This window comes from Lonchura striata, chromosome 2 (genome assembly GCF_046129695.1).
Source record: "Lonchura striata isolate bLonStr1 chromosome 2, bLonStr1.mat, whole genome shotgun sequence".
Taxonomy (NCBI): domain Eukaryota; kingdom Metazoa; phylum Chordata; class Aves; order Passeriformes; family Estrildidae; genus Lonchura; species Lonchura striata.
Window position 1 is genome coordinate 87,072,452 of NC_134604.1, and position 26,525 is coordinate 87,098,976.

Sequence of the window (26,525 nt, forward strand, 5' to 3'; positions counted from 1 at the left end):
AGCAAAGGACATGCAGAGCAATGGGGAGGAAAACACTATTTACTAACTTCATGCAGTTACTTTATTCTTCTCAAGTCTCAAGGATCTGGCTAATAAAAAGGGAACCTTGATAACCTTTCTTCAGTGAAAGGAATGTTGTTTCAAAAAGTTGTTGTCCAGTATATCAAAGCAACTCAAGCAGCATTTATAGACATTCTCATACACACTTGCAACCTAAAAGAGCAGTCCTGTAACTGATGTTTGTATGCTCAGACATTCAATCAATACAGACACAAGGGTCAGTCACTCAAACACCGAAAGGAAATAAAAAAAAAAGGCTAGTATTTACAAAAATGACTTCACAGCAATTTTGCTCCACAGCTTAGCTGGCAGGAAGATGTAACTGAGGAATGTGATATGCTTTCCACAATCTGGCTTGGCTTTTGCCTTCACATAACTCTTCTTTTAGAAGAGAATATCCTCAGCTGGAAGAAACCCATGAGGACCATCAGAGTTTTGCTGCTGACCAGTGTCCCACCCCCCAGTACACTGGTGCTAGCCATGTCCAGTTGCCTTGTTCTGGAACATTGCCTCCCTCACAGCACCCTAAAGGTATTTTATTTTACTGGGCTTAGACAATATAGCATTTGTTGTCCTTCACTGTAGCCATGTATTTTTTTAGAGCTTAGTTTATGGGCCAGCGAGGTCATGCTTAGGGCCACCAAATAATCCAATAAACTACAAAAGGACAAGTCCACTTCATGATCACACCCCACCTTTGTCACAACCCACTCCTGAGAAAGGTCCACCTCCTCCATCCCAGCCCTTGCTGAGGGCCCTTCAACTCCTCCAGTCTCCCTCATTTTGAGGCCCACCAACCCTCCTTCAAATCCACCCCTCACATTCACACCCAGTGCCACAGTCTGCCCTGGGTGCCAGCAAACCCCACTGTGCCACAACCTCTGCAGCCTCCCCACTTCCTTGCACAGGGGCTAAAACTGCAACTTATGAACCCCAACATCTAACCACTGCTGCTGGGATGTCATCTGCTTCTTAAAGCCTCATCAGACCAATTGTCAGCCCTTGGGCTCCTGTCAGGAAAACCAAACTATCACCCCTTTTCTGACAGCAGCTCATCAGTGGCTTGTTTCTTTCAGACAGTATTCACCTCAGCTCTAGCTCTTAGTTCTCACAGTGATAAAGCTTTCCCCATGAACTCACACTCACATAAATTCAACCTGGTTTATTCCAAATATCACATAAATTAAACACATTTCCCATGAATATTGCAAATACACATGAAATGAACACTGCAATTTTTAAAAAAAGTTTTGGCTTTGTTTATGCAACAAGAAGTGCCAAATGTGGTTAGAACATGAACTTCTCCTGTATTTACTAGATACAAAAAGGTGCAGATTAATAATTTATATTTATACATATGTACACACTCCATTTCATTTCTAGCTTTAAAACAGTAAAAAATGGTTTCAAGTTTATCTACATTAAACATACTCATTTACATCTGGTCAGAAGCCCCAGATAAGAGTTGATACAATCATTTCACAACTGCAAAATTAAGGCGCTACCAAAATACCAGTTCCACTAGTGTAAAATGTAACAGGAATAGAGTGTACAGCTTTCTATTTATCAATTTAAAAGTGGACTGGAGAAGAAGGAAAAAGGAGCAGTAAGAAACATGACAAGTTCTACAGGTTAGAAGTACAAAGAGATCTTGATGACTATCAAATGAACATATTAAAATACAGTAGATAAAAGGCCTCAGTGGCAAACAATTAGTATGCTTCTGAAAGACAAAAAAAGTTAAAATATATATATATCATTTTGTAGCTTGAAATTTTACAGGTGAACAACAGGTGTAGAGGTAGAGGGATTTTTTTTTTTTTTCTTTTTGGCCTCTTTACGATGTATAAAGAAGGGCCACATTCACCACAGTGAAAAGACTCATCATATATCCCAGCATCCTTGCTTGGACAGCAAGCAAGAAAAGTTTAATGAGCTAGAAAGGCAACAAATCCTGTCTATCTCTTCCAGGAGCTCAGCTCCAATGCTTCCACATGTACCTTGGCAACAAGTTACACCTAAGCACAGACTGGCTGTAACGTGGACATTTCCTCTAGAGAGCAACGAGACAGCTTTTCCCATGAGGTACTACTGGATGCTGCAGATATTATATGGCAGAGGTGATTTGGTAAAAATGAAACTGGTACTTCCCCTTAAAAACCAAGTACCACAGGGCAGTGGTGATTTTGTCTATTTATTAAAGCTTTGCTATTTGATCAGCATACAATGTTTTGGAAGAAATGTCAGCTTTGGGCTGCTAATATTATTACTTGCATCCATACACAGACAATTCCTTTGTTGTTATCATTTATCCAAAACATCAGTCATTGAAATATTGACAAACTGCTTTAAACCTTGACTAAAAAAAAATCCCTCTACAGTTCAGCTTTCTTTTCAATAACAATCATTCTATTAACTATGCAGGCCTTCATGAACACAGTAATGTCACGTCCCATGTAGAATGTCTTTATACATTACAAAACAGCAGTAAACAACCTCTCATTTCATAGGGTTTTCTGTCAGAAGTACCTCAAAAGTAGATACCTGGAAAAAATCACTTTTGCAGAGAAGAATATTAACATTAACATTTACTGAGGCAAAGCCAAGAAGACACTAACTAGTAGCACCTTGATATTTTTTTTTTCTTAAATGCACTCCTATCTGTAAAATTAAGCACATATAAGATCAGAGACCAGCAATATACAAATACCATCAACATCCTCTTCCAGCTAAACTAGTAATACTCAAAACTCGGCCAGACACACAAACAAGCAAGATGAATGAGTCTTGAAGAAATACACAGCATGGAAAGGAATGGGAAGAACAGGAAGCTAAACAGAAAGGATTGCGAGATCAAATACAGTCCATCTTCTGGTCCGAGAATTAGTTTGTGAATCATCCTTCAGTAGCTCAGCTAACAGTTGGCTGAAGACCTACTGACTTCTGACATTTCCTCCCCACAAATACAACAATTCCTTATACTTCAGTGAATTCCTCTTCATCATCTTCAAATCCTGGAGGAAATGCATTCAACTTGAATTTTGAGTATTTTGGTGGTGGTAGCAGAACTTGCAGAAGGCTACTCTAGAGGTTATGACATCATTGGTTGTATATTACGCACTTCACAATTCAGAGAATACACTTACAGACCACTTAAATAGAAAAGGCGTGTTCAAGGTAGAGGCAGTTACAGTACATTCAGGGTATGTTACAGAAACCATTTGTGGTAGCCATTTGCTGAAAGGAAAAAAAAACTGGAATTTTTGTTTCCCAGACCACAGAGGTTATAACTACAATACCCAAAGATAGCAGGTAATATATCCCAATTACTGCATTTTAATGCAGTCTTCTTCCAGAATTCATGTACAAAGTGGAAAAAAAAAAAAAGTTTAAATACCTCTTCACTGACAAATAAGGAGAAAAAAACTAACAAAGAAACCAGGCACTTTGACCATTTAGGTAAGCAGCCATTTCTTCTTACCAGACTTCTGCACAAGAACAAGTCTTTACATTGGTCTTACTATGCTTGCAGCACATGGAGGTTCAAGTCAACTTTTTTCCCTGTTGGTAGTATCAGTTCTAGTTATACAAAACTATGCCAATTGAATTGGTAACACTGAGTTATTTCATTGGCAGTTGAGCATATGGTGATCATTTGACTGACAAGCGATCAATTTAATAGCTATCAATGTTAGAGATTAACAAAACAATGCATAAAAAAATAATCAAAGAGACAAATGAAGATTAACACCTGACTGAAGCTTGCATTGAGACGTGCTTTTGTAGGTTCGGTTTGTGACTCCTTTCATGGTGTTACTGTGGACTGATTTCCGTCACATACAGCAACTGGTACTTAACTACAATACTTTCGGTTTGAAACACGTTCAGTAGAGACCACCCCAACGTAACAGGAGGTCAGCATGACACTGCAGGAAGGAGGGAGATGGAAACCTCCCCACCTTTCATCCTTGCTGGTTCCACTCACAGAGCAGGTGTTCAGAGCAAACTGCAGAACGCCTCCCTCATACTCGGGGTGAAATCATTATTTCACAGCAGTGTTTATTATACTTTAGTGAGCGGCTTGGTTTGAATTTAGCGGTAAGACTGGCTAGGATTTGGGTTTTCTCTTCAAAGAAACCAAAATATTTTGTATATACTTATTCTGCTACAACATGTAAATCACAAAGGAGGGATTACCTAAGGCTACCAAATAGTGTGCTTATTCAGTAGCTATTATTCTTTCAGATAAACATCCTCAGATGCCTTGACTACAAACAGCTTAACCAGTTTTTTCCTCAGACTGTTATTTGCTGAAGAGAGAGAGAGAGAGAGAGAGAGAGATGGGGGTGTATGACAGACTGCCTTCCAATTCACTAACAGAGAGTACTGTTGGTTGTAGTTCTCATGCACACTGCTGGGCAGCATTACTCCTCTTCTATTCACTACCTTCAAGAAAGTCTAGGAAACACCTCTTCAATCCACTGTCCAGTTTCCTCTTCCTACTGAGTGAAAATTCAGATCACATGCAGGCCAATGGCACTACTCTAGTACTTAACTCTCTTGACTAGAAACATCAATTCTATCAAAGTACTTTGAAGCAATTATCCACATCCATCAGCTACATTCTAAATGTAGCACAGCTCTGCAGAGGCTCAGTTTTCACCAGGACAACAGGAGAGTGTGCAAGGTTTGGTGAATACCCAGATAACAAACCAATGCAATCAATGGATGCAGGACACAGTCAGAAAGGGCTGTTCCTTTTTCAAGGAATCTTAAAAAAATACAAAAAACAACCCATCCCCTTTTGCCCTCCCCCAGAACAACCTGTCATGAGATGTTTTTGGTGCCCACTCACAACGGAAGTCCATGTTATCTAGGTCTTTTGCGAGTCACAAATATCAATACGCGCCTGATGGCAATCAGACGATCCTTCAGGGAGGTCATAGCCAGTATAGCCAGCTGAGCTCTGTTTTCCAGGGGCAACACTGCCAAGAGCCACCAGTACCAGGCAGGACCGCTGGGGTTGCTCTGCAAAAAGATGGAAAAACACAGTTATGTATTCACCAGCCCAGCCCCATAAAGAACATCACCTTGTCGCCTTCTATTTGCTAAGAAAGTCACAAAACAAGCAACAACTGAACACTTAATTGCAGGTGTCCTCTTTATCTGTATACACCATTAAGATTTATCTCTTCAGCTACCAAATTACACAGGTATATTGTTTACCATGCTTCAGGCTGACAGACCAAAATTGGGTAAGTAAATCTAGACTGTATAAACCACAGCAAAAATATGTCAGAAAATAGTCTAGTGTTAAAATTCTGTGTAGAATAAGGCTGCATAAGTAGACAGGTTTTATTACCTGTGGCTCTGGTTCTTTTCCTGGCATAGATCCAAAATGATTGAGAATTTGCACTTTCATATTGTCTTTAAGTGAAGTGAACCAGGCAACAGCTTGATCATAGACTGAATCATGAAGGCGGACAAGTTCTTCATATTCTGGTCCTTCAACCTTATTGTTAAAAGAAGGGAGATGGAACAAAACAGGTTTGATATCGTAGAGTCCATATGCTTCCCCAGAAGCAAACGAAGCAAAATAATGCAGTGACTACAGCTGTTCAAATGCCCTTATGTAAACCAACTGAGCCTAAGTCTCAGATTTCAAACCTGTGATGCTGGAGTTTTTTTACCCTCCCCTAGGTGTTCTGATGTGGTATTTCTTGGAGCAGTAACTGCCTCAGTATTATCCATTCCTAAATGCTGGCATAATAGCAGAGTATGCTCTCTAATCCTGGGACATATTTATCATCTCAAACCCACAACCTCAAGTCCCTGTCAGAGAATGACCTCTGGACTGGTACATCATCTGGCAAAACAAAACAAACACTACTGCCACCGAGCACAGAGACGAGGGGGCTACAGCACTTCAGAGACCAGCACTATTTTCTAGAAGTGGTAAGGCCATGGTAGGACAGCCAAGGAGAAGGAGGAGGGTAGACACCCGAGCAGGTAGGAAGCAGGGAAAGTGATGCTTTCCCAATACCAGAAACAGCCATGAAGAAACACCCTTATTGAAGCAGTGTCTTAGTTGCACAGGCCTACTACTAGCTATTAGAGGAAAAAAAAAGCATAAGCAAAAACCACTACAAATTGGTGATTTGTGGGTTTTTTGGGGGGTTTGGATTCTGGATTTTTGTTTGGGGTTGTTTTTTTGGTTGTTTTCCCTTTAACATGTGCACATCACATGGGTGATTTCACCTACACCACTCACTCAGGTACACATCTGATCTACCTGCTCTAGATGCCCTTCACAATCAAGGAGAAGCAGGTCTAGAGAACAATTAATCTCATCTGAAAGTATCTAAGAGCATATAAAACAGGTATCTTTGGACTGAGATTCCTGACCATCAGACATATGGATGTAGGGCATTGAACAGACACCAGCCTCCACTGTGAGACAAGGTAAATCTCATTCTAATTATGAAGAGGTGGATCTCTGGCACCATCTATAAACAATGCCCGTATACCCGAGTTCCACTACTCTTCACTAAGGATTTAAACAGAGCACAGCCCTCACTCTGAGCAGACTGCCTATTCCAGCTTTTCAAAGGCAGGGACACCTCCATGAACTCAACCTTTCATGCCCTGGCAAACAACTCTATCACCCTGCACAGGTCAGAAAAGCAGTGCTAAGGCTTTACAGACTTTCACTTCAATTGTGAGAGTGCTCCAGAGCTGTATGACCCAACCGACTTCATCAACCAGCACGAGATTACTGCTAAGCTCAATGTTAACAGCCACCAAGGTTTTATAGATATGGTCTGAAGATGATCCAGAAAGTATGGCCAAAAATTCACCTTTCGGCCAACACCCAGCATAAACACTTGCCTTGAAGCAGCTTTGCTAAGAGGACTTGTTTTTAAAAGCTACTCTCCTCTCTGCATTTTTCTCTGCTCTCAGTCAGCTCTAATGGATGCTTGTACAGGGCATGGTTAACTATGTGCCCCTAAGAACCCATTTTAAGAGCAGACTACTACATTTGAGGACCTGTTCTGTAAATGAAAACTTGGGAGGATATATGAAATGTGCCAACTGTCTGTTCAGTGCAAGAGAACAGTCAGTTCTCTACCAACAGGAGCATGTGCTTTTAGAAGGCTTTAAATTCTGTACCAGTTTTAAAATGTTACTCTGACCTCACCTACACACTATGACCTCAGCATCCCAGAAACTACTTTGAGATCCATGAAAGGAGTGTAACACTTTAAGCAGAGGTAATTATAAGGGAAGAAAGGGAAAGAAGATACAAAGTTTGTTCCATGGTTTTTAAAACAGAGATTTAGTGTATTTGTAATCATACTGGCTTAAAAATAATGCACAGCTAGCTTGAAATGCAACAAGGAAAGGCTATTTAAGTGAATCCAGCAATACATGGGTATGAATAACTTTGCACCATAGATCACCTTTTTATCTTCAAGATACTCGATGTTTGCTGTGTTATATCCATCTCGCTGGCCATGGCTTAAGACCCTAAAACGACGGACACCAACTGTATCAACAACTGAGCGTCCATCAGGAAAAAACTTTACGTCCCTGATCTCTAATATACAGCCATGATCTGCAAATCTGAAATGACAGAAGGGCATAAAAGTGGAAGTCATCAACAAGTGTTTATAGACATCAGGACAAATAATGGGCCTAATTCACCATTTCTTACTTAAAAGAGGTTTCTGCTTTGGTGACAATACATTTCTGCTTACTCACATAAGTCACACAACCCCCACCCTTTCTGCCTTCCCTCAGAGGACCTGGGCAGCAGCATTTTCAGGGCAGGTTTGTGGGGTGGGAGGGTTGGAAAGGGACAGCAAACTACATGAAGCATGTTTCATGCTGGGAGTTGCCAGCTGCTGGTGGCAAATTCATCTGGTTTGCAAAGAAAAAAAGATGGGTAAAGATACTGTAAGGAAAGTACAGAAAGTGAGAAACAAATGCATGGCTGTGAGGGCTATCCCCCTACTCCAAGGTGTAAACAGAAGACTGTAGGCTTTAGAAAGAAAAAGCTTCCTATATAACAAGTATTTTCTTGCATTTGTTTCCTTTAAAAAAAAAAAAAAGTCAAATCAAACTCAAAATACCCTCTTCAAAAACGCATTTATATCCACTATATTTAAAGTAGTACTGTGTTTAAAAAAAAAAACACCCTGAGAAAAGGCATGAAATTAACTTTTACTTTATCAAGCTTACTTAACTCTACCTTTGTGGTGCAGTGATTTCACTAGAGAGGCTGATTACACAATGACTCTTCACCACAATACATTTGCAGGCCTATACCTCAGCCTGCTGTTAAGCAGGAGAAAGCACTATATCTAGTCTCATTTCAAGATACCAAACCCTACAGGGTCAGATAAATTTTTTATCATGGAAATGCTTGTTTTACTAGGGTTTGGTAATTTCTTACAATGGAGTGATGAAGAAATTACTCATGTTTCTGCTCTACCAGGAATCATGGGTTTGGGAGAGGTAGGGGGCAAGCTCACCACTGTGAACAACTATTCTCTTCCCAGCCAGTGTACAGGAAAAAATCAGGAAGAGCAGGAGGAGCAGAGCTCCACACAGCTAAGTCCTGGTGCTCTACCAGTAGGACTGATTCAAAAAAGTAGGTCTGTTAGTTTATTATAGCAGTATTACACTATACACTATTTAAATAGCTATATAATTGTTTTTAATTAACGATTTTAGTGACATTCATACTGGATTTAGAAATTAATATAGAAGTGAAGATTTTTTCTTTTTTTTTATTAGAAGAGGTACTTTTGGGTAGACAGGGACCTGAATCAGAGAGACAAGAAAGTACCTGGAGACAGGCATAAAATGTGCTGACAACATTAAGAGCTTATATTCTTTTACCAATTATAAATTAAAATGGAGAAGTAAAACAGAGGAAGGTAATGAACTAAACATGCTTTGTCACTGTGTTTTTAAAGGGAGGTATGTATCCCTGTCTCAGCAGATGAGGCAAAACAAGTTTCCCCACTTCTTGTATTCCCAAGCTGATTTCACAATTTTGAATAAACAGAAGAACTTCTTTACTTGTGCAAGAAGCTGGAACAGCCTGCCAGGTGTCTGCAGATTAAGGTTTCCTGTGCTTCAGTGTTTTATTTAAGTCATCATGCTCAAAAAGTTTGATTATTTTAGTAACTCAAAACAGACAGGACACAGAAACCTAACCATACTGTTACAATTTAAAATATCCTTCATGATGTTATGTAACAAACTAATTATTGTGTTTTGGGGATCATAATACCTTGGCCCTCTGTTATATTACTATACCTGATTCCAAATAAATTTGGCCTTCCACAAGCCTGCAGGGATGTCAGCAGAGTTATCACTGAAGTCCTAGGGTAATTCTATCCTCACTCTCACAAGTATTCACTTCCAGAAAATTGGTGACAGACCTGAAAGGGACTGTGGAGCATCAGCTACTGCTGGAGTCTGAAGTCCACTGTGTGCAGTACTGACAGCATGCCAAACAGCATTGCAGCACAGCCACAGCTGACTGGAAGCTGCAGCATCTCCTGTATTCTTACAGCTACCTTACTGTCCAGTCTGGGAGAAAAGTAAAATTTCCCCCCTTGCAAGAAGCATGGAGTGGACAAGGAAAGGCTGCCAAGCCTCAGTAAAGACTGCCCCCCTCTCAGCTCCAGTGATGATCACACACAAAAATGCTGCTCCTGAGGATGCCTAATGTGTTCTTAAAAATTCCCATGTTTGTCATCCATTCTACAGGCTGCCAATGTAGCTTCTGAAGTCAGCAACTATTGCACTTCATAAGGCAAACCTCTCAAGATCACCTCATGCTTCTTCCACGAGCATGGTCTCAAAACCCCATTATCTGTGAAATACTTAAACTTGAAGGCTTTCATAGCATCAGAGAATAGTTTTGTGTCCTAAGGGACCTTTAATCTAGTCAGTCTCTGCATAGGGAGCTGGAAAAACATCAGTGTCAGAATTCACAAATATGAATGAAAGGTATGATCATATAGAAAGACGATGTAACCCACTCACTGTAGATAGTTTAGACATTGCAACACAGCAGTAAAGACAAACATTCAAATTCAACATCCAGCAGCAAAACATACTTCTCAGCCAAGTGTATACTTTGTCTCATTAAAATGATACCACTTTCGGGAAAGCAATGGGAGGTCTGGATGTTTTGTTTTATTTTTGTTTTGTTTCTTTTTAAACTGAGTAGACAGAGGGAGAACCTTACCCAGACAGTCAGTTTTCACTGGAACAAACAGGCCAGCAAGCTTTCCAAAAACACAGCCAATTAAATGCTATTTTTGGAGCCTGTAGTAGCAGGATGAGTTGCATTCTTGGTATTATCCAACAGGGGAGTAATAAAATTACATCTTCGTGTAAAAAGGAATGTTTAAAGTTCAAAACTAAGAAGTAACCAACTTTAGTATTGGTTCATACAGGACTGGAAGGAACCACAGTGGTTTGGGGAGACAAGTATACTGTGTTGCAGTATTCCATTAGCTCACAGCAGCCTCTACAACAACAGGACATTCTCAGCTCATCTCCTTACCCTTTTAATTCATCAGCTAAGCACATGCCAAACTGCTTGGTACCAGTTTCCATGCATCTTCTTATCATTAGGCGATAACGAGGTTCAAAGACATGGAGCGGACAAGGGATGGTAGGAAAGGCCATGGTACATACGAAGATGGGAACATCTTTATTCAAACTGTAAGAAAATTGTTTTAAAAAATCACCTTTTTTTTTCTGAGTGCTGCTATATTCAGTATATATCCTTAATACAAGACAAATGGCTTCCTTAGACTCAATCTTTGTAAATGCATATGTCTTTAAGGTTTGCCATTTTCACAAGACAAAAAAATATTTCAGGACTCTTTCCCTTAATATGTTAGGTAAACAATCCCTCTAACCTACTTCCATAAAGGAAAAAAACTCAAGAAATAGCCAATTGCCAAAAAACATGCACAGTGATATAGCTTACACATATGGCAAGATTTTGGTGACAACTTTTCACAGTAATAAAGTACTTAAGACCCAGCCATGTTCAAAGCAAGATGGCAGAGAATCCCCAAATTCAGTAAACCCTTTTGATTTCAAAGCTATTAATCCACTTCATTTTTTCAGGATTAACTGCATGTTTTGTTTTAGTTTTTTGCTGACTTACACCACAACATTCACAAGTCACTGACAAAACTGGATCCTTGAACTTTTCCTGACCTGAAGTATAACCCAATGATAATTTGAATTCTACTCCCAGAATAACTTCTAAAGCTATTATGTTATTTCATAGGAAAAAGCAATTATCTTTATTTTAAGAATACTGTTTTGCCTCTCCACCATCCAAGCACATTCTTACTTGTTTATCTAGATGCAGCATACACATCAAAAATACAAAACATCTGGCAGGTTCATTTACAAATTCATTCTTTTGGTGCATTTTCATAAGCAAATTAATCTTCTTCAGTAATTTAGACTGAAAAATACATTTTTTAACAGCTATCAGTAGTATAAAGAGAGCCTACTTTGACAATTCCTTCATTTCTTCATCATAAACTTTCTTCCTTTCAGATAATTCCTCTGGCAAGTAACGGACTATCAGTTCTTCTGTAAGGACGGTCTTCTTGTAAGTTCTGCTTGCCAGAAACTACAAGGAACAGTCAACTCTTAAGTCTGGTAACAAGAAAAGAAGTAACATCCCTTCATCCCAGCCCATTCTCCCCCAAAGCCAAAGTACACATTAGTTAGGACTGTACAAATTCCTTACCCTTTTCAGCCTCCGGGCATCACAACTTCCACTTCAGCCTATGTGGTTCACCCCACCGTCCTTTTTAACTCCATCCCCTTTTTTGGCAAAGTTGTACTACCAGGAAGAAAAGGCAGTCCATCCTCACTTTTGCAAAGATACATGTATCTTCTTCATCTACAGCTGTCAGCTTACTGGCAAGAAGCACTAGGCATGGGATACCTTGTGTCTGCTGCTGACAAGTGTTGACCAAGGAGCAACCATTCCTGATATACCAGTTTCCACATAAACTGGAAATTTGGTATGAACACAGCTATGGCTGGACGTCCCCAGGCATGAGCCTGATGTGATACTGGAAGCCTCCATTTTTTTAAGAACCAGTGAAACCATCTGTATTCCACTGAATGCCAAATATATCCTTGAGTAAATGAGGTCTGTGTACAGCTTGGTGGTGTCAGTACTGTCTTGTTCTGCTTTTACAGAATCATAGAAGTTTGGGCTGGAAGGGTCCTCTAAATGTCATCCAGTCCAACCCCTTGAGCAGGGACATTTTCAAATGGATCAGACTGCTCAGAGCCCCCCCATCCAACATGACTTTAATGTTCCCAGTGATGGACAATCTGCCAACTCTCTGGGCAATCTCTTCCAGTGTTTCGTCACCCTCATGGAAAAAACTTTTTACTTACATCTAATCTCTTTAAAACAACTCTCTTTCACTTTAAAAGCATTACCCTCTAATAAAATGACTGTCCCTATCTTTTCATAAACCCCCTTGAAATACTGTAAGGCCAAGAAGAGGTCTTCCCAGAGCCTTCTCCTTACCAGGCTGAACAACTACAACACTCAGTCTTTCCTCACAGGAGAGGTGCTCCAGCCCCAGACCACATTCATGGCCCTTCTCTGGACTTGCTCCCCTGTGCTGGGGATCCCAGAGCTGGATGCAACACTCCAGGCAGGTCTCACCAGAGTGGGGTAGAGGGGCAGAATCCCCTCACCCACCCTGCTGGCCACACTGCTTTGGATGCAGCTCACAAGTAGAGCACAGAAAATATCCACACAGATGTTTTCAGAAGAACACAAGTTTGTGCAGTTTTGTTAATTGGGTCAAGGACATATACTTACTTCTGACAGCTTTTCCTTGCAGAGCGGGCAAAGTGGATTATGGTCAAGGCAACGCTCAAGGCATTTGAGGCAAAAGGTGTGTCCACAGGGTGTGGTAACAGGTTCATAGAACAACCTTAACATGAAAACATGGAATAAAAAATGCTAAGCTGTTAACAAAAACAATTCCCAATGTGTGGAGAGAAGTGATTAGTCCTAGCTCTTTCTTTTTTTTTTCTGCATTTTTATAAAGCACAGGTGACAGCGTTATCCAAGGATACAAAAGAGATTTTCATTTTTACAAGTGATAAACAATGGAGAAAACTGCATCTGTAAAGATTCACCAGATGTAAGGTTCAGGAAAAAGGATCACAGTAGTGATTAAGACATTCTCTTCTTACACCAGGATAACTTTTTTCAGAAGCTAGAGAGGCTTTGTGATGTTAATGCCAGGTCAACGCAGTCATACCTCATGCAGAGGGAACACTCAAAGTCCGATGCATCCACTAGAGTTGTTGGTATTTCACTTGAAGTGTCAGTGGTGTTTTCAGGTAAAACATCTCCATCTAAGTAGTCAAGAAGAATATTAAAGATGTAGGCATGATTGCATTTTCCAATCTTTTTTCTGTTGACTTTTTCATTAAAAATCCAATTCTTGTCTTTTCTTAAGTTTTGTTTCTAACAAACATACTTCCCAACTAAGTTTTAGATTTTTGGCAGATCTTTTGGAGAGCAGAGGATGATGTCTGCAGCCAGACAATACACTTTAGAGCTGAATACCCATTATTTGCTTCTCCAAAAATGATTGTGTTGTGGGTTTTTCTAGGCTAGTTTTTAAAATATTCTGCTATTGCTTTCCCACCACTACCCCCACATCAGCCAGGCCAGATGTTTTCAAGTACATTAAGTCCAGAATTTAATTTGTTTACACACAGTCAAAATATTTCATCACTGTTTATTATGGATTTCTCAGCAAGGGTAATTTTTCTTACAAATATAAAAAGGCTTACATTTTTCTAGACTAGGCTGCTGTAGAAATCCCAAATTTTAGACAGCTTAAAAGTTAAAAGGACTACTGCAACTGCATTAGCTAACACAGTTTTACTGTCTCAACAAACTACAAAGAGAGACGCTTTCACTTCACTTAAAATTGTACCCAGATTGATTTCTGGGGGTGGTTTATATCTCTGGGTTTAACTCGCTTTAAGGGTATGCACTTCAAACTTCACAGCAGCATTATTTAGGCTCAAAAATTATTCAACTCCAGCTTCTGTTGACATTTACACAAGCAAATTCTCAACTTTTTACGATTTGTATCTTTGTGATGAGCTGCAACAGAGCCGTGACTGCTGCCTCCACATGTTTTTTATTAACCAAATTCTTGATCTTTTAAAAGCTCTACTTTTTATGTTGAGTTAAAACACTAGGATGCTTTGTTAAAGAATAACTTATGCTCAGCATCTGGTTTATCTCCAGCACAGACAGGACAGGTGGTATGTGGCCTACAAAGAAAAACAGTCCTATCTTTAACCTACATCTCACATGTTAGCATTTAGTAATTGCAAGAACCTGGCTGAGTTAATTCTGCAAATAGTAACGTGGCACTGGGACCTAGAACACACCATAAATTAGTGTTTATGGGTAAAACACGATCTCTGGCCTTCCCTGTAAAGATACAAGTGGGTCACATTTCACAATCTATGTACACAGTCTGCTGTTCACAGGAAAGTACAGGGTTTTTTCCTCCACAGCAAGGTGATCAAAAACTGGCCATATTATTGATCTTTTGTAGAGGTCAAAGACAGACAGCTGTACTTGAAGACTTGCAACATTTTCAGGCACAAGTCAAACTCATCGAGGTGTAGGTTGGGTTTTTTTTATCTCTAAGGGAAAAAAGTCATACCAGCACAGCAACATTTTCAAAGTCTATGTTAACCAATTATTACACTACTCAGTAAAGTATTGCCTTCAGCATTTTTAGCCCTGAGCACTAAAGCCACTCTGGAGGTCTTTGTTAGAAGCTTGAGAAGCACGCAAATTGTAAACACAGCTATCAAGTAACAGAAAACTGGGGGGTGGGGGCTTATTACCCATTAAAAGGCTTCTTTGTTTACTTGGAAAATTTCATGTAAAGTTGCATGTGACCATTTCTAATGCCAGTTAAGGATTAGTTTCCAGGCTTACTCCATCTTTCAATCATATAGAAAGACAATAAAGTTCAGCTACAGCTGAGACCTAGAAAATGGAAATGGCACTACCAACATGAAGACTAAACTGCAAGTGCATTATACACATATTACATTGGAAATAGCCCACTTGAGAAAGAACAATACAGCTTTCAGTCAGTGAACTTAAGCTGCTCTGGAATAAGGTAAATACGTTGTCAGAGCAGAAACAGACACACCAGAGAATAAAATATTATCCCAATTCCTGTAGGGAACGTTTTATTGACTCCTATAAAAAGAGGAGAGTAAAAAAGTTTATAGTTTTACAGTATGTGCAAGAGAAATCACTTTTCTAAGTCACAACACAAACCTTTTTTAAGAATCTTATTGGGGACATCCAAACTCTGCAAATCCCTCGTATCACTGGACAGCTTTCTTTTTAAGCCAACCCCAGGTAAACTGGAGAGAATAGCTCCCAAAGACTTCTTGTTCTCATCAAAGTAGAGATCCAGAACATGATGGGTAACAGAGGACTCAGTGCTTCTGAATACATCAGATTCTTGGGACGGGGTTTTTGTTAACCTGAACATAGTATCCTAAAAGAATAAGAACAGTTATATACAGCATAAGACAACTTTGGTTTGTTTTTATCTGTCAGTTTTATTAGCAATAGATCAATGTTCCCACAAGGAGCCTAACAACTGAGAAAGGTCTGTATCAAAGGTCACTTCCCAATTGCATGAAGTAGGGCCATGCCTGTCCCTACAGCTCCAGCCTCTAGAAATTACGTTCCTGTCAGACTAAGATCTTCAGCAGAAAAAACACAAACACAACTGACCCCACTTGAAGGCATCACATTGTTTTCTGAAGAAAAAGGTTCACTCTCTTATTTTTCTGAGGAAGTACATCCCAATAAGAGATCTGATAGCAATGAAGAGAACAGGCTTACCAGATTTACCACCAAGCCCACTCAGTTGCAGACAATGTCACACAGACCAGAAAGATCCATATACTATTTTTGCTATTTTTATGTTGAACATGTTTGCTTTACCTTTGAGGACCCAGCAACAGAGTTATCTTCCACAGCTGACTGTGTGTTTATGCTACTCAGAAATGCAGGTTTCAATCTCGTATGGGATGTTCGACTAGAGAAAGGTGCTGTTAGACTATCATGCACATTTTCAAAGGCTGGGAAAAACATCTCACACATTATCTAGTCAATTAGAGAGAAAAAAAAAAGAAAATATAATAATTACAACATAGATATTTATGATTATGTGAACACAGATGCACAAACTTCACAGTTTCTAGATGCCAAGAAGCTTGCAACATCCAAGACATCCTGCATTCCCCAGTGCCCATAGGAAACCTGAATGGCAGCGCCCACTACAACCAGTCACATGCCAAGGTGCTCTTCCAGTGCCCATCTCCCTTCCAAAATGATTCTGCTCCCCAAGAGCATCCAGGGCAGCAGTTTGTTACATACTTCTCCTGATCCTACCCATCTCCATTTTGACCCTGCCTCCAGAAGTCTTCAGACCATGCTTTCCCATCAAAAACAGTTAACAGAGATGTGTTTAAACATTCCTTGTGTTCTTCATCCATCTCCTCCATCCTCAAGCAGATTTAACCCCTAGCTTAAAGCCCGCTCCTCCTCTCACCAGTCCACACCAAGCATCTTGCCAAATCCTCATCTCATTTTTATAAAAAGTTGCCTGTATGGATGGTCACAGAGAACCTGATGATGGGCTCTTAGCACTTAATGTGTCTAACTTCCCATAAGGAACAAAATGCTAGGAAGACTGCAGGATTTTTCCAGCACAGGGCAGCACACAGCTTCCTCTCCTCAATCCTCTGTCACTTCCCACATAAAAGTAATTTTTTGATGGATACTAAAATTAGCAGCCTTAAGCCTACGCAGTGGAATTCACAAATACATAATCCCTCTGGCTGAGGCTTCAACCAAAACCAAGAGGTGCCTCACAAAGCATAATGCTAAAAAAGTTTACTTTTTAGAGAAGAATCTTTTTAGAGAAGAATTTAGAGGAGAATCTTCTGAATCAAACTATCCTTTGGGTGTTTACTATCACCTGAAATGCCATGAATTTTACTTGGCTGTGGGATTAAAAGCAGTACAACGGCCAAATAGCCAGTAAATACATTTTATACCTTTTGGGCTTCTTTCTTCATTGAGCTCCATTCAGGATTTAAGGCAACACAATAAAGAAACTCCTTCAATGCTTCCTCGGTCCTTTCCAATCCAGAAAGAGCTTTTGCTTTCACATAATGGCCCTGTTCACACAAAGGAAATGTACAATCTAGAGATCATTTCAGAAGTGGCAGCAATACACCTGAAAACAAACCTGAAAGTCCAAATCATTCTGCAGGTGAAGAACAGGTAACAAGAGGTAGCAGACTCTTTGACATGTGTGACTGAAAGAAATTCAGTCCCTTCTGGCAAAATAAGATTCCCCAGGAACCCTCTGCTGCATCATCCCTTGCCAAAGGCACTGCTCATTTCTTGAGAGAAGAACTGGGAATAAGGAAGGGTGTTTTTCCCCCCAGGGACAAAGTCTACTACACATCCCACTGTGCTTGGATACACCAGAGAACAGTTTCACATACCAGGACAAACTTAAAAAATAAGACAACTACACAGAAAAGGCAGTGGCACAGGGCTGCCTGGAACTGGCAGCTGAGAGAGTTCATAATAGCCACTTCTCCTGGTCGTCTTACTAGGACAGAGATCATTTTTCACCTGCTTTATTTGGCCCAAAAGCATAATTAATTTAGGGCAATGTACCAACACTTAACCTGAAGTATTTTAGCCTACCCAACCTCTCCCATGTTCTGGAGTAACACATCCATGACCAACAGTTATGGTAGCCAGCTTGGGAATAAATCCTACTTTACTTGTTATTAGTAGCAAAATTGGAATGCTTTGCCTCTGAATTTATCTGCAGATATCAAACTACTGTTCTAATCTGATTATGGAAATTACTTCCTTTACAATGAAAAGAAACTAAGTGTGCATTTAAACATTTTCCTCTGGCTTATTAGACAGAAGTGTGCTCTACAAGTCCACCCCTGACCCACATGAACATCTCTAGGCTGTACTGGAAGTACAGCTTAATTCATCTAAGAAACTGGCTAGATAAGCAGATCCACTTTTCTTGCTTCATAATAATGCTGAAAGGTCCAGTATCACATAGTCTTCCTGAGCAGGTAACTCCCTCATTCTTTCAATACTGCTGTCCAAGCTGAGACCTGTTAAGATCTTTACCATTCCACTGGAATTGGAAGAAGGAAGCTTATGACAAAAGCAAGCAGCAAACACTGCATAGGCCAGGTTAACACAATTATCATTTGGTGATCTGTGCAAGAAGTTTCAGTACACATCGATTCTCTCCAGGAAAGATACATTTTTCTTTTCCTCAATGCAGTAAGAAGAGACACTTGGAGGCCTGACCCTGACCTTCTTAGCTGGATGCTTGCACAACCTCCCTACAACCTTTTACACATTTGCCATCACTGTCAGCATTACTGCACTGCACTGGGGAGCCTACAAGCTTGTTTGCACTTGTCCTTTGAGGCCCTAAGAGCAATGTCCTTATCTGACCTGCAAGGAAGGACTGAGCTGGGTGGTCCACAGACAAAGTACCTAAAGATCCAACATCAGGTTTTAGGCCCAGGGACAAGAGGTCCCTATACTTCAGAGACTACTGCTGCCACCTTCCCTCTTCTATTTTCATATACCGCTGACAAGCATCAGACTGAAGGGAAGAACCAAGCAGGACCATGAGTAGCAGGCAGGAGGGCACCTCTGTCTACCCTCTATATAAAAACACAACTGGGGACTTCTCCCTGCCTTACAGTGTCCCAGTTTTCATACAACTGAAAAGAAACACTCTTATCTATAGCTCCAATGACTACAACATATCAAGGAGTTTCACCAGTAACTCAGCAAGCCTACATCTGTTACCAGTAAGTCAAAAGATACCGGTAGGTGAACACTTGCATCCTAGGAGCGACTCTCAGAATTAAGTTTAATTTTGTGTTGGGTTTGTTTTTTTTTAACTACACAGGAAATGTCTGAGCAAATCTCTGCCATTGGATAAGATGCTGCAATACACAAAACAAAGCAGATGCCTAGAACTCCTGGAGAACATAGATTCTGGGTCAGCGCAACTTATGTTGATGTCCTCAAAAACATGAAAGCACAAGTGAAGTACGTCTGAGACACTGCTGGTTAGGCCACGATGACAAATTTCATTTTCAATTAACATTCTTCAGAGATGTGATTAATGAAACCTTTATCCGCCTACGACTGACACGCATCACATTTCCATGGATTCAGGCAAACAGAAGACACTTCAAGAAAAAATCTGAACGTGCGTTATTATTTTTTCTTCCTCTGCACAGAAACACAGCCAGCATCACCCAAGATGGGATTTCTGACTTGATGAGAAATTATCCAAGACAGAGAACCAAACTGAATGCAGGGGAAGATTATGAACTGCATTCCAACATGAAAGGCTTTAATGGGTGACAGCACAGATAGCCTTCAGAGAAAATTACCTAACTTGCCAGAGACTTTGTGTTTCAGACAGCACCTCTCTGCCTGCCCTGCATCACCCCTGACTGGGAATGGAGCACTAGATGCATAACCCTGCTTGCTCAGGCAGGAGGCCGAGACATTTATGCAACACCTACTTAGTCTCCACAGGAAGACAATGTCTGCCTAAAATCCTTCTCCAATTCCCAATGCCACACTCTCCCTAGTAAGCATCCAGAGGCTTTATCTGCTCAAACCTGTGCTGCAGTTTTGCTGCAGACTGACTGCAGGTGTAATCCTAGGTGGGGTGAACTGTTGGACACTCAGTCCAACCTCAGGCAACCAGTATTACTTATGGGCACCACATTCTTCTTCCATTTCTCTCTCCTAACATAACTTCTGATACTTGCTTCAAATTGCCCACTGCTCCTTGTAGCACATGCTTTGGTTATGAAAAAAATCCTAACCCCTCTATGAAACACCTCTATGACACAGATAGACAGCACAGATATGAAATCTTAGGATTAAAGAGGGAAAGAAAATAATCCTGAAATACAGTCTGGGTGGCTTCTCAGAAAAGCACACTGGCCAGCAGGCTGTCAAAGCCACCCACTTCCTGGGGACACATCATCCCACAAGGGCCATCCTGGGCTGCCGGAGCCTTAGGGACTGATTCAGCTGCCAAGCTGCAGCACAAGCTGTAACAGGTAATAGGCATCAGCATGAACAAAACCACACCACCAGCTGCCCACTACCAAAATCCCACCACTGAAGAGATTCTGAGGACCTTCCAGACTTATTCTTTGAAGAGCTTAAGACATTTTTGGCCCTGTTAATGCCACGATGTTCTTCCAACAACACTCCCAGCAGCACTGTCCCCAGCACACAGAGAAGCCCCAAGGAGAAGCAGTTTTCATTTTGATCTTTACAAAAGGCGAGCACCGTACCGCGGGCCAGTGGGGTTTGTTCCGGCACAGGATGTCTGCATCGTGAAGAGCTTGCTGGTAGTTCTTCATCAACGTACAGAGCTCCGCCCGCTGTGCTATTAATGAACACTTGCAAGGAGCTGGAAAACAAAAACAGTTGCAAGGAACTTCATTAAAAGAAGTACCAGCATATTATAAATATATAACCTCATATTCAACCACCGTAACCAAAAAAATCACTTCTTCCCACCCACTGCATTTTTACTCTTCTGTAATGGAAAAAGAGGCAATTCCTTCATTCTTTCCTGCTTAAAATATATTCTTCTCACTCTGAAGCAATCTCTGTGCTTTATCTTGCAGGACATATTTCATATCCACAAACAGAACGCCACTGCTCTTTTCCCCATCTTGCTTACAGGGCACTTCAGAAAGCAAAAAGAACAAAGCTGCAAGTGTTTCTACCCTCGATATGGAGAAAGAAATCACCAGTGCAGGACTTCAGCTAAAACGCTCCCAGAAGCCATTAAATAACAAAAATGCACGCAGCCTTTACACTTCATATCTGCTTGCCTTCCCCAGGGCAAGCAAACCTCTCATGATCACACACCTTGCCTCCACAAATGTATGAATCATTAAGTTCACATGGATTATATGGTTCCCAAGCATTGTTAATCTGTCTTTTCTTAAGGTCTCTAGAACACATTTTGATTTTACAGAACCACAGAAACACTGGCTGATCCATGATCAACCTGTCCAGGACCTCCAGCTCCTTTCTGCAGATCTGCTGTCTAGTCCAGCCCATCCTATTGCAAAGAGTTACTGTGTCCCAGGTGTTACTTCCTTTGCAGAAGTAGGCAACACTGGTCAGCCCATGCCACAGGTTGTTGGTTTGAATGGCAGCCGTGCCCTTCAGCACATGAATCACTTCTTCCTCTCCCAGTCTGGTGTCGCTGACAGTGGAATCAGTAACACAGTAACATCTTGCCTATGATGGAAGCTGTTAATAAGGTGCTGAACTGCATCAACCTCACTACCAACACCTGGAAAACAGCCATCTGCCCAGCAGCTCTCAAGGCACTAGTGACCACTTCATGCCCATGATTCAACAATACTCCACCTCCTTGCCACAACGTCCCTAGCTTGGCAAGGACATTACAGCAGGCTGTGGCAGCATCCTTGCAAAATACACACTAAGTCCCAAATAATGCTCTGCTTTTGTTCACTAGAACAAATATGTCATCATAGGTGATGAGATTTTTGACATTTACTCTTGGTCACTGTTGACTTTCATGTAGTGGGAGAGGCCTCTGGAAGGCTGGAAGGGGGCTGCTAGCAGCTAAGGGCAGTAATCCTTTCTCAAATGTGAGCTGGTTAAAAGTGTCAGAACGGGTAATAAACTTTACAAAAGCACCAAGGTGTGCTGAGAGACAGTGTCACATTTCTGTAAATTTTAAACTTCACGTGCAAACTAGCTCACATCTAAACTTTACCAAGAAATGTCACCTTACGCGTGTTCACACACAGGGCTCCTGTCTCCATACTTCTCCTGGTCTCTTCAGCCTGCTTTGGCTTCACTGTTTGGATCTCACTTCAGCACCAGCATCCTAAACACACCCTCAGTAAAAACATTTGTATTGCCCATAGACAGCCCAGGTACAACACATATGCATGGACACAGAGCAAGCACAACTGCTGCAGGTGCCGCCACTCTAAGTTCAAGGACCTACAAGGAGGGATGGCCCAACATCACATCCCCCTCCCACCTCCTCCCTCTTGGGCTACTGCTTGTGCAGCAAACCAGGCTCACACGGTTGCACCAAGAACCAGAGCAAAGAATCAATTGACTGGAAGTTAATTCAACAGCAACAAATAAATAGAAAGGTTTAAGAGGATCAGTTTCCCCTCAATGAGTTCACTGTACAGCCACACAACCTTGAGTGCCAGGACACCGGATGAAAAGGAAAGAAGCAGCAAGGAGCGCTGCCTTTTTTGGCTGTAGCATGGACTGATGCCAGATATACTAACTGCAGCATGACATACCAGGGCTTCTCCAACTGGTCTCAGGCAGTGACAGCTAGAGACTACACTTCAAGCATGTAGTGAGTGTAGTGCAAAAGCTCACAAGGTGGGGTTCTGCACTGGTTTTTCCTTGTGTGGTTTTATCATGATTTGTTGTGGGTTTTTTTAATTATTACACACACATACTGCTGCATTTAGTGATCCACATTTCTACCTGATGGTTTTTAAAAAGTTAAATGAAATTGAAAAGCAATTAACCAAAGATCTTCAAGTAAGTTTTTTGTTTCTTTTAGCAAATACTCAAATAAATTATTTAGCTGCACTTGAACAGTAAGGAATTCATACTGTATTTCCATATTTGTAACTGCTCTAGGGTACCCAGCTGCAGGGTATGCTGAGGTGGGTAGAAGCAGCAAGCAGAGTAGGCACCTCCTCAGGAAAGCAGGGTACAGGGTGGGGTATTTCTGGCACCACAGGGAAAGGAAGCAGTGTGAGATTAGGGGACAAAGCAAGTCAGCTTTCTGCTTCTCTTCACTACTGCACATTTTGGCCACACTGATGCTTTCTACTCTTCAAAAGAGTTCATACACACAAAAGATCCAGAGCGAGAACAGGTTCATCAGCTCTTCTTCAGGAACTTATCTACACTGCAAAAGTTTTAAGCAAAAAAAAAAAAAAAAAAAAAAAAAAAGCCATTGCAGAGCAGTGTGGCAGTGGCTGCAGATCCTCCTGAAGCACAGTCCAAAGGGTCTCACAATGTGAAAGGAAAATAAACCAACCTGGAGGCAAGCCAGAAAAAGTTAAGTATATTCAGGGCTAGCACCTCTCATTCACTGAGACTCAGTCAGAAAGCATAAGGTGTGGCCCATCTTAATGAATAACCGGCAAGGAATGTTTAGTTAACTGAGAGAAAGGATAAAAACCCAACAAATCAAACAACTTTGCTAAAGATAACAGTATTTATGAGGCCATAGTGTAACAGGTCTTCTATAACGAGATGAAGCGTCTAGACTAGATGCCATAGCTAGAGTGGTGCCTAGCCACCTCCATTCAGGCTCACCTCACTCACAGCACAAGCAGTACAGCCTGAAATCTTGCTGGTTCTACACCCAACCCATGCATCCCTAATTCCCAGCCTCTTGCTATTAGCAGAACTGTCCCAGGAGGGTCTGCATCTCATCAGGGCAAAGCTAGGTGGACTGAAACCTCATTCTTTGTCAGTGGAACTGAGGTATCAGCTATCTGACTCCAACTCAAGGTTAATGTGGAAGTGGGATCAAAGAGTGTATACCCACCTGCAGCCTAAACAGCTACAGGGTTTCTTGAGAGCACCATGATATTGAGTTGTTCCATGCCGCAGCAAATGCTGTGGTGAAAATAATTAGTCACAAAAGGTGGAAGAAGAGGGCTTGAGGATGTACAGAGTTTGTGAACGCTGCTGGATGCCAATATAGAAATATACCAGTGTTCAAGGCCAGGCTTGGCAATGCCTTGAGCAACTTAGTCCAGTCATCTAGTGGAAAGTGTCCTAGCCCATAGGACTAGATGATCTTTAAGGTCCCTTCCAACTCCAAACGTTTTGATTCTACAGTATAATAACTGTCAAGTTTATTTTTTCAATTAAAAACAAATAAACAAAAACCAAAAGACAAAATAAAAACAATCAAAAAACCACAAACAAAACAAACCCAAAGAAACAACCCTAAAAGAAAAAGCGGCACAATAGTCAAAAGTTTGTTTTAAATAATGCACCCTCTTTTTTGGAGATAAAGAGCAGATAAAAACAATGTTTATTTTATGAAATGACTTATTATTTTAGGCCATATTAAAAAAGACAAGTGTAAAAAGTTTTACTGTTTCCACAATACCAGCAGATGGCATTTTGTGAATCCATCCCCTCCTGGGAATCTACAGCTGCACAGCAAAATTTATGTCTTTGTCAGCATCGGGGATGCAGTACTGAGGCTCCCAGGATCTGCAGCTCTGGGCAGCTGGAATACAGGAACTTCATCCAAGACACAAGTCCTGGAAGTCTTCCCAAGCATCACCCTTCCCCCCAGCCGTAATTCCACTGTACCAGACAAAACCCTGGCCCATACAGGGCCCAGAGTAGAGGTATGTTTGGGTCTTTGCTTCCTGGACCCTCCTTTGGACCACCAAATACTGCCTACCTTGAGCGTGGTTGCCAGCTTGGATTTCTCCAAAATCATTAATTTTCCTCTCACACAATGTTTGTGCTCATCTGCATGTTTGTTATACTATGCTTTCACTTATGCAGAAGCTATCACCCAAAATTACTTTTCTAGATATGCCCAAGAATTCAAGTTTTATAAAAAACTATTCTGCTGCGTTTGAGAGGCTGGTAGGAAAACATGGCTCCCCAAAATCTCCTTGTGTCTGGAAGGCAGTTAGAGGAATTATGAGAATTTGCCCAACTGACCATAGATTATGATAGAAGTTTTGTTGTAATAAACTACACTGTGATTTCTTCCAGGAACTCAGAACAGAAAGAACAGGTTTGAAGCTGCTAGAACTCTCTAACTCTCCTTATCTGACAATTCTTCCTAAAAAATTGCATCTTATTCACACCTATTTCAATACTAAGCATATTCCCTGAAAGCGTGAGCAGAACTGAAATAGTGTCATCACAAACTCTTTTCATTCTTGCTTGTGCGAGTCAGCCTGCACAGTATTTCAGTAGAAACTTCTCCCACATTTTAAATATATTTCTGGCTTGGAGAGAGAAAGAAACTTGGCTTGTTATGCTACATTATGCATTTAGTACTGAACAATTCAGTATTGAAAGCCTTTAATAAGCTTGAAAAATAATATGAAACATATATTTTCATTTCAGTGAGAAATTAGCAAGTTTTAGTAATTAACTGAATAGCAAATTAGCTTTTCATCTCCAACTTCGTGTAAGCATGACAAGTCCACACACAAAAAATGGGTGCACAGGGTTGTTTGGTAGGGAAAGAGGGGGTGGCAAAGAGAAAGGTGTAGGTTACATAAAAGAATTAGCAGAAGTAATAGACATTCAGGACTTTAAAATAAAACTTCATTTCACAGCAAAGATGAAAAGTAGGGTCAGCTTCCCAAACCTGATTAAGGGAGACAATGAACATGACCACCTGCTTGCAATCAGCAAACCCATGTTTTCTAAATCATCATCCACTTAATTGGATTAACAATGGACTTTATAAGGGATATATGTTTTCTTAATAACATATCTTTTCCTCCTTGCGTTTACATCACTGCCATCTTCCTGAAGTGGAATAACCGAAGACCCCAGAGGAAATGTGCAAGAGCTTTTAGTGCACAGAGAATGCAATAAAAGATGGCTCTTCCTCTAGAAGTCTACTTGTGCAACCCAGCACCGTCCCACAGCACTTCTGAGGCACACAGTTGTGACAGAATTCTGCACGCATTTTCCCTGGGGGACCAAGGGACCAACACTGGCAGACAGTAGTGTATGGCCTTAGGTACCCTTGAAATAGGCTGCAGTGAGGGTGAGGAGCACAGGGCACCACCATCCTCCACTTGAAGCCTGTGCCACCAGTTTTAAGGAAGATGTAATTTTAAGATTGATACTAATTTCTCTTGGGCCCCTGTATTTTGCTGCACAAAAGTCCAGGCTTAAGAACACAGCTCTTGCAGTGTGCTGAACAAAATACTTTAGATTCTCAGCAGTTTTATTTCAGGCTCAGTAAGTCCTCAGTTAGGAAGCTCCATATGTTATTTAAAGCTGGACTGTCATCACTGCTAAGCACAGCTAATCACTGTTCCCATTATTACTCAGGAGAAACACCGTAAGGGAAGTTGTATGCTACCCATAAGAGCTGCTACAGATGATGCAGCTAACTTTGCATCCTTGCTTTTGTGCTGTAGCTCTGGCCTCATGAGGAAGAAGCATGCCC

The 26,525-nt window shown here is 41.0% G+C and overlaps 1 protein-coding gene across 1 annotated transcript in view; it reads right to left on the bottom strand.

The window, feature by feature from the left end:
- Positions 1 to 1,202: 1,202 nt before the first annotated feature.
- The window catches only part of LONRF2 (LON peptidase N-terminal domain and ring finger 2), a 33,945-nt gene continuing 8,622 nt past the window's right edge, over positions 1,203 to 26,525 (bottom strand). Inside the window, exons 2-12 of the mRNA XM_021538709.2 lie at positions 20,611 to 20,729; positions 17,278 to 17,400; positions 16,160 to 16,321; positions 15,479 to 15,704; positions 13,413 to 13,509; positions 12,965 to 13,079; positions 11,622 to 11,743; positions 10,649 to 10,807; positions 7,521 to 7,683; positions 5,423 to 5,572; positions 1,203 to 5,088 (exon numbers count right to left, since the gene is read on the bottom strand). Of these exons, the coding sequence (XP_021394384.1) occupies positions 4,930 to 5,088; positions 5,423 to 5,572; positions 7,521 to 7,683; positions 10,649 to 10,807; positions 11,622 to 11,743; positions 12,965 to 13,079; positions 13,413 to 13,509; positions 15,479 to 15,704; positions 16,160 to 16,321; positions 17,278 to 17,400; positions 20,611 to 20,729 (1,595 nt within the window). The 3' untranslated portion in view covers positions 1,203 to 4,929. The remainder of the gene's footprint in view (positions 5,089 to 5,422; positions 5,573 to 7,520; positions 7,684 to 10,648; positions 10,808 to 11,621; positions 11,744 to 12,964; positions 13,080 to 13,412; positions 13,510 to 15,478; positions 15,705 to 16,159; positions 16,322 to 17,277; positions 17,401 to 20,610; positions 20,730 to 26,525) is intronic.